Genomic DNA, 12,654 nt, shown 5'->3' on the forward strand with positions numbered 1-12,654 from the left:
TGACTTAAATGTAAATAACAGCTGATCTAGGATCAGGTCCCCCCTGTCCAGGTAATCATATTCATCATGATCTAAATTGATGGTAGATCAGCATTTTAAGATGCTTTATGAATACAGACCTGGGATTATAGGGACTATACTGACCGAATGGCCACACTACACCTTTCCTCTCAAAAATCACATTGGCCATTTTGCAAATGAGAGAATAGTAAACGTTCAGGTTTGTATGGGAGGGTATTTGTTGTCTCTGAATGAATTGTGTTTTCTATATTCTCAGCAGCACAAAGAGAAGCAGAGAGAGATGTGGTGGTGTGCTATTAATATATTGCTCTCAAAGACCATTCAAAGGCACAGGCTACAAAAAGCACAGTGGACCTATATAGATGAATCAGATGAAAAATCAGATAGATTAATCAGATATGAAATATATGAATCAGATTTGAAACCATTGATGTGGATCTCTCTAACAGTTACAGTACTGTGGGTTTAGGACATGGATGGACAACTATGGTAATCAGGGATGCAGTGCTGTTCTCTCTTCTCCCTGTGGCACTTAATCACTCATTGCAGAGAGAAGACACGCCTGGGCCCATGTTAAAAAAGTGTCTCAGGGAAGGAATGCTGATCTAGGATTAGGTCCCCCCCTGTCCACGTAATCCTATTAATTATGATCTACTGATCCTAGATCAGCACTCCGAGACTCTTTGTGAACATGGGCCCAGGTTTCCCAGGTAGCAGTCCAGTCACTGATTTGCAGGAAGAAAATAAACCAGAAAACACAGGGCCCTCCTGAGGATGGGAGTTTCCCTGGTTTAAGGTTATTTTTATCCTCTACACAGGTTCCTCTGTAGAGAAGTACAGTACATTATGACATCAGTTTTAAAGAGGATCTGTAGAGAAACATAATTTACTTTGTAAGGAATGCAGAGACATATAAAACGACTATGCAAGCAGCATTCAGCATCTTTGAGAAGCACTGTGCAACATTCACGTGATGCCAAAGTCCTTCCCCCTGTCTGTCTGTTTGTTTATCTATGCACTTTTGGTTTACAGTACGATTCAAAATGGACGTCAAGATAAACAGCTTAGTCATCATGTCCACTGTTATAAGCACCATACTCACTGTCACTCCTCTCCCTGTTCTTCCATTATAGTGTATAACTACGACTAGCTAGCAGCACACAGTGTCCTCCTTTAGGCACGATGGTATATACTATAGTACATAATGCAATAGATACACTGAAATTATGCACACTTCCTCCCTTACACACACAATCTTAAACAAACATGCCAGACGTTAATGTTCTGAGACACTCATCAGCTATACTGTAACAGCTAGAGGCACAGCAGATGCTCTCTATCTGTCTGTCTGCCTGCCTGCCTATCCTACCTTCTCTCCATGTTAGAAAGTGCAAAGTGAAGCAAGAAGGGGCGGGATAGTGACTCTGGTGGGGAGAAGAGGTTAGTGGCTAGGGTCTGATGACCCTCCATCTCCCTTAGTCTCTCTGGTGTTCTGTCCCCCGGCAGGGTTCTTCAAGATCCTCTCCACAAACGCTTTGCCTCGTCCTGCTACACGTGGCCCTGCACACACGCACGCATGCACACAAATACCCACAAACACACATCCATACAATTAACATACTTACATTCAAATACAGTCACACTCACAGGGTCTCATGGCAGTCCAAACAGACTACATACTCACTACTCACCAGTTGATTCCTTCAGAATGTCCTCCAGTCTCTCTCTCAGACATCCTCTCTCTGTGTCTCCCTCTCTGCTCTCCACTCTCTGGCGGATCAGCTCCTTTATCTGCAGCACTGCCCACAACAGGCCATCTGAAGGAATTACACCACCAGAGACATGAAGGATTGACTGAATGAGCTAAAATGGCTGCATACTGGCTAAATTCCCTTGGAAAGTCTCAGTATAAATGAAATCATAAAAATGTATATTTAAAGCACATAGGCTATGTTAAGTGTGAAAAAGGATTGTATGAAACAGATAATTATCTATAACAGTGTGTTAGGGCCAGTGGCGCTTGTTGCTGTTTAAGATTAGAGAGGTAGATTTTTTTTAAATAATCAAGGTGACAGACAGTGACACATTCAATAACACATTGCACACTCTTGCCTGCATCTAGCTGATCTGGGGTGGAATCATTAGTCCAAACAGAACGTTTTGCAACTAAAACAAGAGTTTGTATTGGACAAATTCAGGTAGGTCCTTCCCGTTCCGTTTGCTTCTGTTTAAGACAGAATCGGAAGAATGAATACACCCCTGATCATCCGCACACACAGTTCACTTTCATAGCAGACAAATACGGAATCATTGCTAATGCTCGCTGTATAATTCCTTTTTGCATTTACGCTCTCTCCTCTCACATTTTTCCTTCGCTTGTAGACTTCATTGCACAACACAACAGCTGTCTATGACCAAGCGTAAAAACCTCTCAAAGCCAAACCTTCATACCATAACACTAACCATTAAGCCTACATTGTTGTCACGGTGGCAATAAATTAATAAAACAGAAAGCTTAACCTTGACTTGAAGAGTTGCAGTGTTGGATAGCCTTAGTCTGATAGTTAACTTAAATAGCATTCCTCTCTGTTTGAATCAGGATGTTGCGTAGGCTAAATTAGCTGCATTAGATAAGTGAAAAGTAAACTAAGAAGAAGGAAAAAAGACAATGAAATATAGCTTTCACTCTCTCTCTGCTGCTACTACTTAATTTGTTAAAAATGGCTTAACTATTGTCTTTCACTCTCTTGGAATCAACTACTCACCACTGCACTGCAGTGTTAGCTAGCTGTAGCTTATGCTTTCAGTACTAGATTCATTCTTTGTTCCTTTGATTGGATGGACAACATGTCAGTTCATACTGCAAGAGCTCTGATAGGTTGGAGCACGTCCTCCGGAAGTTGTCATAATTACTGTGTAAGTCTATGGAAGGAGCTGAGAACCATGAGCCTCCTAGGTTTTATATTGAAGTCAATGTACCCAGAGGAGGATGGAAGATAGCTTTCCTCCAGCTACAGCATGGTGCTACCCTACAGAGTGCTGTTGAGGCTACTGTAGACTTACATCGTAACACAGTGTGTTTTAATCAGTTATTTGGTGACGTGAATATATTTAGTATAGTTTTATCTAAAAAGGACAGCTTTTTTAATGTTGAACCATTTTAACTTTTCAGAAATTAATTTAGTAGCATTGCCCTCCCCTTCCTACTCTGAGGAGCCTCCAGTGGTCAGGACCCTGTGGCTTCTGGTTGATTAGGTCACATTTTGAGAATAGCGTGGTCCCAAATCTGATTGCTCTGTATTACCAAATCCTAAGACCGCACATACAGATCAAGGACCAGCTAGATTGAGAAAGGATCCTGGCTAGAAACAAAATCTTGCTCTACTTGGTGGATCACCAACAGAACCCATAACAACAGTTTTAGGTGGGTCACTGATTATAAATCGGAAGAAATAACTCACCATACTCCTGGTTCAGACCCCACAGTTTGATTTTGTTGGCCTCATGCTGGGCTTTCTTCTTTAGCCGACACGCTCTGTGGAGAGAGAGGGCGAGAGATGGGAGTGTTGATAAACTCCCATATCTATTGGGTGAAATACTACAGTGTGCCATTACAGCAGCAAGATGTGTGACCTGTTGCCAAAAAGGGCAACCAGTGAAGAACAAACACCATTGTAAATACAACCTATTTATGTTTATTTATTTTAACTTTTGTACTTTAACTATTTACACATCATTACAACACTGTATATATACATAATATGACATTTGAAATGTATTTGTAACTTTTGTATGTTTTATTGTTTATTATCTATTTCATTTGCTTTGGCAATGTAAACATTTTTCCCATGCCAATAAAGGCCTTAAATTGAAATTGAATTGAGAGACAGAGAGAGAGTGAGAGTGAGAGACAGCGAGAGAGTGAGAGACAGCGAGAGAGTGAGAGTGAGAGACAGCGAGAGAGTGAGAGTGAGAGACAGACAGAGCGAGAGAGATGGAGAGAGACAGAGACAGAGAGTGAGAGACAGTTTACCAACCTATAGCCAGAGCTTATGCTGCGCTACACTCGACCTCACTAGCACTTAGCTAGACGCAGGTTGAATTTAACACAGCACAGTTCTGTTGAGTGGTACTTCCATCCGGGACACCCTGCTGTACAAATCAAATGTACTTCTGAAAGTGCAGTGTGGAAAAGCCACTAGCGAATTATGCCTCTACAGTTAGACAGGTAAGTCAGGTAAGTGGTGTGTATGTGTCCGTGTCCTAGTGTCTACGTGTACCTGGAGGCCAGTTTGTTCCTCTCCTTTCGTGTTGGGGTCCTGGCAGTAACAGGCAGGTCACTGACAGGAGTCAGGCCCTCCAGAGCAGAGCTGAGTGTATGGAGCTGCTCTCCCAAGCTCTGTAGCTTCCCAGGGCTGGGGGTCAGGTCACTGGCATCTGTACGACGGGCTTTTCTCTGGCCTCGCTTACCTGGGGAACACACAGGAGTTTGTGGTTGGTTTTACATAAGTAAGTCTGTAAGTCGCTCTGGATAAGAACATCTGCTAAATGACTAAATGTAATTATATGTTTCCAAGCACGCAGCACTCGAGACGCAACTGACAGTGCAGCTAATGCAGCTATACTTTAGACTCCACTAACAAAGTATTTGTGTTTGGCAATAGAAATGAGAGATGGCGAGGTTGAAGCAGCAAATTTTACTTCTGAATTTTAACACCCATGGTGTTAAAGGGATACTTGGGGATTTTGGCAATGAAGCCTTTTATCTACTTCCCCAGAGTCAGATGAAGTCGTGGATATCAGATTTATGCTAGTCGATACTCAGACTTCCAGTCAGTGCTCTAATTCTAGTTACGAACTACCTCTAATTTCTTTCATATCGGACACAGAGACATAAAAATGGTATCATCTGTGTTCATCTGACTCTGGGGAAGTAGATAAAGGGCCTCATTGCCAAAATCTTGATGTATCCCTTTCAAATGAACACTTTCCTTGTATGTATGTGACCCACCGAATGAGTATTGATACATTTATAAAAATTAAGAACATATAAAATGTACAAATGTTTGACATCTTCCTTTCCTTATTCTATTGTACATTAATGGGTCTTATGGCTTGGGGTTGAGGTCTCACCATTGGTGGAGGTCCCCTCTTTCAGGCACATGGTGGTGGGTAGGGTGCTAGGGCCACAGATTATATCCCCTTCATATTTATCTTCATCTCTTTCTTCATATCTCTCTTCGGCTCTCCGTCTATCTTTCTCTCCATCTCTCCATTTGGCTCTCAATCTCTCTTTCTCTCCATCTCTCCCCAGGTCTGCCTCACTGAAGAGGCTACATTCCCAGTAACGCCGGCGTTTCTTTTGTCTCTTATGGGACTGAAGCTCCTCCTCTTCCTTCCCTTTCTCTTCCTCCATGGCTTCTGTCCCCTTCTCCTCTTCCTCTTTCCCATCTTCCTCCTTCTCCTCCTCTTCCTCTTCAATATCGCTGTCTGTTCCTTGACTAGACTCAGTGTCTGGCTCACTCTGTAGAGAGTAGTTGTGCACCATCTCTTCCTGCCCCACCTGCTGCAGCCCTTCCCTAGCTTCACTCTCCCGCCCTCCAGCCTCTTGGCTCCAGGACTCCGGATATCTACCAGCCAGGAGGAGGTGTCCAGCCCCCAACCCTACACAGGGTGTGAGGTCTGTGGGGTTCCTCGGCTGCCTGTCATCTGGTCTTAGGGATAACCATGGTTTTTCTCTGCCTCCCTGCGGAGAGCAAAACAGAGTAGGTAGAAGTTTGCTCTAAACCATGGTCAGAGTTCCTAAGGACTGCCCATGGACCCACATCAGACTCGACTAATCAATAGTTTCCTCAGTTGTGTTAGTGCTTGGCTGGAACAAACAGCTGCACACCCTGTAGATCTCCAGAACCAGAAGTGACTTCCCAGGATCTAATGGTGAAGGTTAGTGATGATGTTAATCCTGATAATCTGTGGTTAAGAGTAACTCATACCTCAGGTGAGACGAAGGAGCACTCGCAGCTCGGTGGTGGCCCCTCTGGGCTGCCTTTGGCGTAGTGTGTGATGTCATCCAGGGCCGAGATGTCCCAGCGACGCTCGGAGGTGTGTGTGTCGTCAGTGATCACATCCTCCAAGAGATCACTGAGTAGCTCACATCCAGGCTGCTGGCCTCGACACAGGGACAGGGCTGGGGCCCCCAACATCACCACCACACCCTTAGGACACTACAACACAGAGACCAAACACATTCTCTGTCTATGATAACACTGAGTTACATACACACACACACACATCGTTTTTTTACTTCTGTGGTATTCAATTCCAGATCCAGAGGTCAATAGCATTGATGGTTTTCATTCTTCCATCCCCTCTAATCGGGGACTGAGTCAGACCACAGGAGGCTGGTGTCACCTTAATTGGGGAGTTGGGGCTTGTGGTAATTGCTGGAGCGGAATTAGTGGAATGGTATCAAGCACATCAAACACATGGTTTCCAGGTGTTTGATGCCATTCCAGCCATTATTATGGCCTGGCCTCCCCTCAGCAGCCTCCACTGATTCAGACATGGGACATACACAAGTGACAAATGTTTTCCACTGTACCTACGTTGTCTGACTCTGCACTGCCCCCTGTAGGAGAGATGGTGAATGGCTCTAAGGTCACAGATAACCCGTTGGTCCCATAGGCCTCACCAAAGACAGGCTCCATCCCACTGCTACCTGGCTGGAGAGAGAGAAGGGGAAGGGTTCAGAGTTGGATGGGGGAGATAGAAAGATAAAGGGGGAGGAAGACAGAGAGAGAAAGCGAGAGAAAGCCAGATATGACTCTGTTGTCATATTGTACAATAGCCAGCATTAAGTTTGTAAACTAGCAACTCATCATGATAAAGTATCTATATATTATGAAGTATAATGAAGAAAATATTGTAGTATAACAAGGCTGTGTACCTGAGGCATGGTGGTGCTTGGACCTGTTCAGAGGCAGTTGGATGGGTCAAAAGTTTAGTACGGTTAGCTTCGTCATCATCAGTACACCAACCGCCAGAGGTCAGAGTTCACATCATCTGATAACAGAGACAGACAGTTAGCCTTAATATTAACATTTTAAATCGAGCAGCTGATTTAGCTCAGGTTTCAGAGATTAGTTACAGTGGCTTGCGAAAGTATTCACCCCCTTGTCATTTTTCCTATTTTGTTGCCTTACAACCTGGAATTAAAATAGATTTTTGGGGGACTTGTATCATTTGATACACAACATACCTACCACTTTGAAGATGCAAAATTTTTTTTGTGTGTAAAACAAACAAGACAAAAAAAAAACGGACAACTTGAGCATGCATAACTATTCACCCCGCCAAAGTCAATACTTTGTATAGCCACCTTTTGCAGCAATTACAGCTGCAAGTCTCATGGGGTATGTCTCTATAAGCTTGACACATCTGGCCACTGGGATTTTTGCCCATTCTTCAAGGCAAAACTGCTACAGCTCCTTCAAGTTGGATGGGTTCCGCTGGTGTCCCGCAATTCTTAAGTCATACCACAGATTCTCAATTGAATTGAGGTCCGGGATTTGACTAGGCCAATCCAAGACATTTACATTTTTCCCCTTAAACCACTCAAGTGTTGCTTTAGCAGTATGCTCAGGGTCATTGTCCTGCTGGAAGGTGAACCTCCGTCCCAGTCTCAAAGCTCTGGAAGACTGAAACAGGTTTCCCTCAAGAATTTCCCTGTATTTAGCGCCATCTGTCATTCCTTCAATTCTGTCCAGTTTTCCAGTTCCTGCCAATGAAAAACATCCTCACAGCATGTTGCTGGCACCACCATGCTTCACTGGGATGGTGTTCTCGGGGTGATGAGGTGTTAGCTCAATGTTAGTGTCATCTAACCAGAGTACCTTCTTCCATATGTTTGGGGAGTCTCCCACATGCCTTTTGGCGAACACCAAACGTGTTTGCTTATTTTTTTCTTTAAGCAATGGCTTTTTTCTGGCCACTCTTCCGTAAAGCCCAGCTCTGTGGAGTGTACGGCTTAAAGTGGTCCGATGGACAGATAGTCCAATCTCTGCTATGGAGCTTTGCAGCTCCTTCAGGGTTATCTTTGGTCTCTTTGTTGCCTCTCTGATTAATGCCCTCCTTGCCTGGTCCATGAGTTTTGGTGGGTGGCCCTCTCTTGCCAGGTTTGTTGTGGTGCCATATTCTTTCCATTTTATTATAATGGATTTAATGGTGCTCTGTGGGATTTTCAAAGTTTCTGATATTTTTTTATAACACAACCCTGATCTGTACTTCTCCACAACTTTGTCCCTGACCTATTTGGAGAGCTCCTTGGCCTTCATAGTGCCGCTTACTTGGTGGTGCCCCTTGCTTAGTGGTGTTGCAGACTCTGGGGCCTTTCAGAACAGGTGTATATATATACTGAGATCATGTGACACTTAGATTGCACACAGGTGGACTTTATTTAACTAATTATGTGACTTCTGAAGGTAATTGGTTGCACCAGATCTTATTTAGGGGCTTCATAGCAAAGGGGGTGAAGACATGCACAAACCACTTTTCCTTTTTTAAATTTTTTAATAATTTTTTTAAAACAAGTTATTTTTTAATTTCACCTCACCAATTTGGAGTAATTTGTGTATGTTCATTACATGACTTCCAAATAAAAATCAATTTAAATTACAGGTTGTAATGCATCAAAATAGGAAAAATGCCAAGGGGGATTAATACTTTTGCAAGGCACTGTACAGGTCTCCCATGACAGATTGAGTAGCTTGTCAGGCTTTTAAGACTTGGGTTCGGGCTCTGAGATTACTTAGTACTGATTCATCCAGGGCAATTCCTTGCCTGCCCTAGGCAAGACTCCTGCCCCCCCCCCCCCCCAAAAAAAAAAACTCCCAGCGAGCAAAATGACGTTGAAATGACATGTAAAATTTGTATTTTTCAGACGTTGAAGCTAGGTTCTATTTAGGTTCTTATTGAAAGGTGAAAATATTTATTTTCCATATGTTTAAAATTCAAATTTTCCAGGAACGTTGAAAAGGCGTCTTTTCTGAAAATGGAAAAATATCTATTTTTCTGGATGTTTAAATCAGGTTCATCATCAAATCTGAAACAATCATAGACATCTATGATTTTGTTACGTTACAGCCTTATTCTAAAATGGATAAAATATTTTTTCCCCTCATCAATCTACGCGCAATACCCCACAATGACAAACCAAAAACAGTTTTTTTAAAAACATTTTTGCAAATGTATTAAAAATAAATAACAGAAATACCTTAAGTATTCAGACCCTTTGCTATGAGACTCGAAATTGGGCTCAGGTGCATCCTGTTTGCATTGATAATCCTTGAGATGTTTCCACAACTTGATTGGAGTCCACCTGTGGTAAATTCAATTGATTGGACAGGAGTTGGAAAGGCACACACCTGTCTATATACGGTCCAACAGTTGAAGTAATTGTCTGTAGAGCGCAGAGACAGGATTATGTCGAGGCACAGATCTGGGGAAGGGTACCAACACATTTCTGCAGCACTGAAGGCCCCCAAGAACACAGTGGCCTCAAACATTCTTAAATGGAAGATGTTTGGAACCACCAATATTCTTCCTAGAGCTGGCCTTCTGAGCAATCTGGGGAGAAGGACCTTGTTAAGGGATGTGACAAAGAACCCGATGGTCACTCTGACAGAGCTCCAGAGTTCCTCTGTGGAGATGGGAGAACCTTCCAGAAGGACAACCATCTCTGCAGCACTCCACCAATCAGGCCTTTATGGTAGAGTTGCCAGACGGAAGCCACTCCTAAGTGAAAGGCACATGACAGCCCGCTTGGAGTTTGCCAAAAGGCACCTAAAGGACTCTCAAACCTTGATTAACAAGATTCTCAGGTCTGATGAGACCAACATTGAACTCTTTGGCCTGAATGCCAAGCGTCACATCTGGAGGAAACCTGGCACCATCCTTATGGTGAAGCATGGTGCTAGAGGCGTCACTACAGACCCTGGTTCAATTCCAGGCTATATCACAACCGGCTGTGATTGGGAGTCCCATAGGACAGCGCACAATTGGCCCAGCAACGACCGGGTTAGGGTTGGCCGGGGTAGGCAGTCATTGTAAATAAGAATATGTTCTTAACTGGACTTGCTTAGTTAAATAAAGGTTAAATAAATCAAAATTAAAATAAATGATGGTGAGAGGATCATGCTGTGGGATGTTTTTCAGCGGCAGGGACCGGGAGACTAGTCAGGATCGAGATAAAGAGGAACAGAGCAAAGTACAGAGAGGTCCTTGATGAAAACCTGCTCCAGAGTGCTCAGGACCTCGGACTGGGGATGAAGGTTCACCTTCCAACAGGACAATGACTCTAAGCACACAGCCAAGACAACGCAGGTGTGGCTTCGGGACAAGTCTGAATGTCCTTTAGTGGCCCAGTCAGAGCCTGGATTTGAACCCGATCGAACATCTCTGGAGAGACCTGAAAATAGATGTGCAGCAACACTCCCCATCCAACCTGACAGAACTTGAAAATCTACAGAGAGGAACGGGACAAACTCCCCAAATACAGGTGTGCCAAGCTTGTAGCGTCATCCCCAAGAAGACTTGAGGCTGTAATCACTGCCAAAAGTATTTCAACAAAGTACTGAGTAAAGGGTCTGAATACTTATGTAAATGCAATATATCCATTTATTTTTAATACAATTGCAAAAAATAAAAAAAATAAAAAAATAAACTGAGTTTTTGCTTTGTCATTATGGGGTATTGTGTGTAGATTGAGGGAAAAAAACTATTAAATCAATTTTAGAATAAGGCTGTAACGTAACAGAATGTGTAAAAATCCTAGGGATCTGAATATTGAATTATGTGAGATTTTATGTGTTGTTGTTGGAGGTGTGTCTTGGTCAGTTTAGCTCAGAAAATGCCGCCCTCGTCAATCTGCCACCATAGGCAGCCGCCTAATCCTGCCTAATGGATTCATCACTGCAGTGACATCTAGGTTAATCTAGCAGCTCATCACATGAGCACTGTGTTAATATAGACCTCAACAAGACCATATAGCTTCTAGCTGCTATAGACAAGGGGTAATCTGCTGCAGTTTAGGTTGGGTTGCCAGGTTACACTTTATTTGACAGACCACATTTATTTTTACTCTTTGGGAGTCATTCAATCGAGCATTTAACACATGCTTTCTGAACAACTAACAGCCATGTAAAACAACTTCCAGGACTGTAAAATTGAGTTGCTGTATTCCATCATACGAGCACAGAGAGACAGAAAGACAGAGACGGGGGGGATAGATAGAGGAAAGACTAATACTCACAGCCAACATCCTGTGCCCCAGATCCCTAAAATAGTCCTAATCAGTCATTTCCCTGTGTCACACACACACACACACCATAACTCTACAGAGGGATAGTCTGAAGAAACAGCCTTTCTTCCACATGAGACAGAGAGGGGAGTGCCTACTCCTTTCCAAGAAATAAGAGGAATAGCAAAGCTCTGTACCTGACAGCTGTGGGGGGGATTTATTTTCACTATAAACCGACTTATTCTCATTCAGTCTAATGCCATCATTGAGGACATTAACGTTTTCTGAGCATACATTTAGCTGAACGTGGTGCAAGCCTTTTAAAACAACATGTGGCAACAATATCACCTTGACACTGTCGCTGGCACTCAAGTTACGAAAAGGCAGTACTTTGAACGAACAGCTAGCTGTCTTACCTCCTGCATGGACGGTGTGTCACATTTTCCGATGTTGAAGCGCGCCCCCGTCATCTGTCAACGCGCAGCCCCGCGGTTCTGACAGCGAGCGCTCTGGAAGCCAGCAGCCTAAAGTCCGATAGGAAATAGGCTAAACATTTGACCACTAAATAGTACTCGTTGCAATACCAGCAACGATAAGCCTATGCAGCATAGAATATTATATTTCTATTAGGCCTACACAGCTATAACCTAGGAGGCCATCGTATATAATACAGGAAGAGCACATCAGCATTGACTGGCATCAGAGTCGCAACAAAATAACCAACCCAAAACAGTAGGCTATACAGGGTTATTGCTCGATTCATGGCTACCATGCTGTAAAAGGCTAGGCTACTTACCGTCCACTGTTTCAGCAGTTACAATCAGGGGAACAAAGTGACATCCACATAAACCAATGTTCTTCTCCACAAGACCGCACAAATTACAAGAATTAATGATATGTTGTGGTCCTCTGGTATATCGACGCAAAATATATTTGGGCTAGTCCTGAACAGCTGGCTTTGGAATGGTCTAGACATGGCGAAACAAGGAAACATTTTTCTCTATTTCCCATTAATACACACATTGGTTGTTATTATAAATGACATATATTACATTAATGTCATCAAATTAACATAGTCATTTTCAAGACTTCATTAGGCTAGGATATATTTCCTCTAAATACAATAATGTGGAACTTGTTGATAAATAAATCCCCTCAGAACTCAAATGGTTCAGTCCGGGATCAGCTGTGAAAATGCATGATTTGTTCCAAAGGAACCATAGAGAAAGTAAGGAATGAAATTAAAGGAGAACATCAGTCATTTAATTTGTGTAAGCAGATATGTCTGATTGTGTTATAATTACTAAGAACTACCTGCTACACACAGTGCATGGATT

The 12,654-nt window shown here is 43.0% G+C and overlaps 1 protein-coding gene across 4 annotated transcripts; it reads right to left on the reverse strand.

Annotated features, from left to right (window-relative positions):
- Positions 1-307: 307 nt before the first annotated feature.
- On the reverse strand, positions 308-12,264 carry LOC115117075 (CREB3 regulatory factor-like). Of its 4 annotated transcripts, XM_065023057.1 has the most exons (11): positions 12,114-12,264; positions 11,734-11,841; positions 9,293-9,397; positions 6,968-7,083; positions 6,627-6,743; positions 6,015-6,245; positions 5,155-5,767; positions 4,302-4,491; positions 3,483-3,556; positions 1,713-1,838; positions 308-1,581 (listed from the first exon to the last, which is right to left on the reverse strand). In XM_065023057.1, the coding sequence occupies exons 4-11, from the start codon at positions 6,974-6,976 to the stop codon at positions 1,463-1,465; spliced, it is 1,479 nt and encodes a 492-aa protein (XP_064879129.1). In that variant the 5' UTR covers positions 6,977-7,083; positions 9,293-9,397; positions 11,734-11,841; positions 12,114-12,264; the 3' UTR covers positions 308-1,462. The 4 variants fall into 4 exon arrangements, with proteins under 4 accessions (XP_064879129.1, XP_029501382.1, XP_029501381.1 ...); XM_029645522.2 differs by lacking the exon at positions 9,293-9,397 and having other exon boundaries at positions 6,627-6,739; XM_029645521.2 differs by lacking the exon at positions 9,293-9,397.
- Between the last annotated feature and the right edge of the window lie 390 nt (positions 12,265-12,654).

This window comes from Oncorhynchus nerka, linkage group LG10, assembly GCF_034236695.1.
Source record: "Oncorhynchus nerka isolate Pitt River linkage group LG10, Oner_Uvic_2.0, whole genome shotgun sequence".
In the NCBI taxonomy this organism is placed as follows: Eukaryota; Metazoa; Chordata; class Actinopteri; order Salmoniformes; family Salmonidae; genus Oncorhynchus; species Oncorhynchus nerka.